The sequence below is a fragment of the Juglans microcarpa x Juglans regia genome, chromosome 2D, assembly GCF_004785595.1.
Source record: "Juglans microcarpa x Juglans regia isolate MS1-56 chromosome 2D, Jm3101_v1.0, whole genome shotgun sequence".
NCBI classification, from domain to species: domain Eukaryota; kingdom Viridiplantae; phylum Streptophyta; class Magnoliopsida; order Fagales; family Juglandaceae; genus Juglans; species Juglans microcarpa x Juglans regia.
Genome location: NC_054596.1, coordinates 9,346,233 through 9,349,373, shown reverse-complemented (window position 1 = coordinate 9,349,373; position 3,141 = coordinate 9,346,233). Strand labels below are relative to the sequence as shown.

At 37.3% G+C, this 3,141-nt stretch overlaps 1 protein-coding gene across 1 annotated transcript; it reads left to right on the top strand.

Moving 5' to 3' along the window:
* Nucleotides 1-1,665: 1,665 nt before the first annotated feature.
* LOC121248422 (CEN-like protein 1) lies at nucleotides 1,666-2,777 on the top strand. Its single transcript, XM_041146884.1, has 4 exons — nucleotides 1,666-1,885; nucleotides 2,016-2,077; nucleotides 2,163-2,203; nucleotides 2,337-2,777. Exons 1-4 carry the CDS (start codon nucleotides 1,685-1,687, stop codon nucleotides 2,552-2,554), a joined length of 522 nt encoding a protein of 173 aa, XP_041002818.1. The 5' UTR covers nucleotides 1,666-1,684; the 3' UTR covers nucleotides 2,555-2,777.
* The last annotated feature ends 364 nt before the right edge of the window (nucleotides 2,778-3,141 follow it).

Here is a 3,141-nt window from a genome sequence, read left to right as displayed (position 1 = left end):
TAAAAAGCAAACGAGTATCGGTTATAACCGGTTCCGTTTTTACACCTCAAACGGGTCGGGTTTTCGAGTCGGTAATTCTGTCGGGTCGGGCATGCGGCTTTTTTGAGCAGCCTTACATATATGTATGTATGTATGTATATTATATGTCATTGTCCCAATTCAAGGATTCTTGGCATTCTTGTGCAGATCTTCTTTCTCAAGCTATTCTAGCTTCATCAATGTCAAATTTCATAGCCTTCTCCTGCATCATCAAAAGGTTAGATATATAATGGCTCCGAGCTTGCCAGAAGCAATAAACGGTTTACATTTGCTAGACAAATTAGAAATGGCTACGCCGTGCATGGCAACACAATCATCTATTGATGATTGATCATAACCAAACAAACCTAGCTACAGTAAAAATCTTTGGTTCCAGCTCCCAGCTCAGTGTCGAGCAAAGTATTTCTATCGCCGAGTTGACATGCACCTTTTGTAGTCCAGACCTATATGACAATGTAGAGGATCTCCCATCAGGGTAAACTCGATCCCATCAGGAATGTGTAAGTTTGAGGTTATTTAATAGATAAAAAAATCAGTCCAGGCTAGGATTTCTTTAATTTATGCAGTGCTGTACCATTTAAAGCCAGACATCAGTTTTGCATATATTCCAGCACCTACCCAACTGTCTATATTAGTTTATTAATTGGACAAAGAACAATGGCTATACATGTGGGCTGTGGCAATATATATGCTCCACTCCAATAACCAAATTGAGAAAGAAGAATAAATAGTTTTTATACTTATTTAAGAAAGAAAAACCAGTCTGAAAGTTCTTAATTAGTACTTGTGCTAGCTCAAGTGCTATATAATATACCATTTAAAGCCGAAAATCATGATTTAATTTTTTTTAAAATAAATATTTTGCTGTCAAAGAAAATGGCTATATATATATATATAATATATATATACTTGTAGCAATAATGTGCTCTAATAAAAAAAAAAATCTAGGGTTATTTAAGAAAGAAAAACCAGTCGAGGCTCTTAAATTATGCTGTGATATATATCCCATTTAAAGCCGCACACCACCGATATGAGCAGATAATTAACAAGCCACAGTTGCTTAATTAATTCTGGTCTTTATCCATCCAATCAAGAACCCATTTCCATGTGCCTGCAGATAAGCGCACCTCAAAAGCCGAATTCCCATTTGTCCATGATATTGTATTATATTGGGAAAAGTTGTATTATTCTCCATTCACATAAAAACCAATAAGCGAAAGACATGTTAGATTCTGCAAGACAGGAGAACTATATGTAACTCATGTAGCCATCTTTAAGCTTTTCACATGGATATCTTACGACTAACTCTGCCAATTGACTTCTCTATTTGGCATCTTTCCGCATTCTTGGAAAGGGACATTTCAGTTCGGAATTAGCTCATAACACGCGTCCGATCCTTTCCCTAAATAGTAATTACACAACTATTTTTTTATTTATACATGTATTCTTAGAGACTTCCAAGCTCTTGAAGTCTCTTTCTTCCTCGTGCCTATAAAACCTCTCTCATATTCACACTCCCATTACACCAAATTAGACATTACCACAAAGCACTTCTCCGTTCTGTCTCTGTCTCTCTCTTCTCTCTTCTCTCTTATATACAGAGTACTGAGCTTCGTTTTTTTTTTTTTTTTTTTTTTTTTTCCTAATGTCTAGGTTCATGGAACCACTAATTGTGGGGAGAGTAGTGGGAGAGGTGGTGGACATTTTCACCCCAAGTCTTAGAATGAATGTAATCTACAACTCTAGAAAGGAAGTTGCCAATGGCCATGAACTCATGCCTTCTGTTATTATTTCTAAACCCCGCGTAGAGATTGGTGGGGAGGACATGAGGACTGCTTATACACTGGTGAGTTTATTAATTAAAAGTTGGCCATTATATATGTTGCATTAACAACATTCATGTGTTTTTTCTGCTACTACTAATGCTATATATACTGCATGTGTCGACCTCTGATCTCTTCTCTCTTTTCTTGAAGATTATGACAGACCCCGATGCTCCAAGTCCTAGTGATCCGTATTTAAGGGAGCATCTCCATTGGTAGTGTGTATATCAAGTCCTGGTTCTTTTTATACTTTTCCTTCAATATGTATCGATGAATTTTGATACGTAATATATCTTTCAGGATGGTCACTGACATTCCTGGCACCACTGATGCTTCTTTTGGTGAGTTTATATATGTATATAACCCCTCTCTCCTTTACGGTAGCGCTAGTTTTCAGTGTAGTACTGCGCCATGACATTGCATCAATTTTTTAATGGTTATTTAATTAAAATCGATGGCTTTTGATTTAAACAGGAAAAGAAACTGTGGGTTACGAGACTCCGAAGCCAGTTGTTGGAATCCATAGGTACGTGTTCCTCTTATTCAAGCAGAGTGGGAGACAAACAGTGAGGACTCCAGCTACAAGAGACCATTTCAACACAAGAAGATTCTCAGAAGAGAATGGTTTGGGTCTGCCAGTGGCTGCAGTGTACTTCAATTCACAGAGAGAAACCGCTTCAAGAAGAAGGTGATTATTCAATGACAGGGAAAAAGTAAGAGGAATGGGCATTCCTCCATCGAAAAAAGTTGTTTTCAATTTCCATGTTGTGAGTATGTTTATGGGCACGATGTAGTTTTCCTTTGGCTTTTCTTTTTCGCCCTGTCCTTTTGTAGGGCGAACTGTACTTGGTACTGTGCGTCCAAATCAGGTAGATGACCGTATTTTCTGTACTACTAGCTTTTGGGAATTGATGGTCCCATTACTTTAAGTTTCCTTTAGGATCGATCATATCTAAGTGTTCCAGTTGGTGCATGCATGGGCACGTGGCATGCTGAGTTGTGCTATATGGTGATGGTTTCGAACCTCATTCTATAAGAGTATTGCCTGGCTTTCTTTCTATTCTTTTCTTTTTTTTTCTGGATTTTACTTTGGAATATATATCATTACAAATTTACAATACTTTCCTTTGATATGAAGGAGAATTCTAATGATGTGGGATTCATTATGATCAGTACTCACACAAATGACATTCAAGCAAAAGTAATCGAGAATGCTACATAATTTGACGCCACTAAATCTGACAAGCGTGCGATCGCAATCCATTGAAAAGAAGGAATC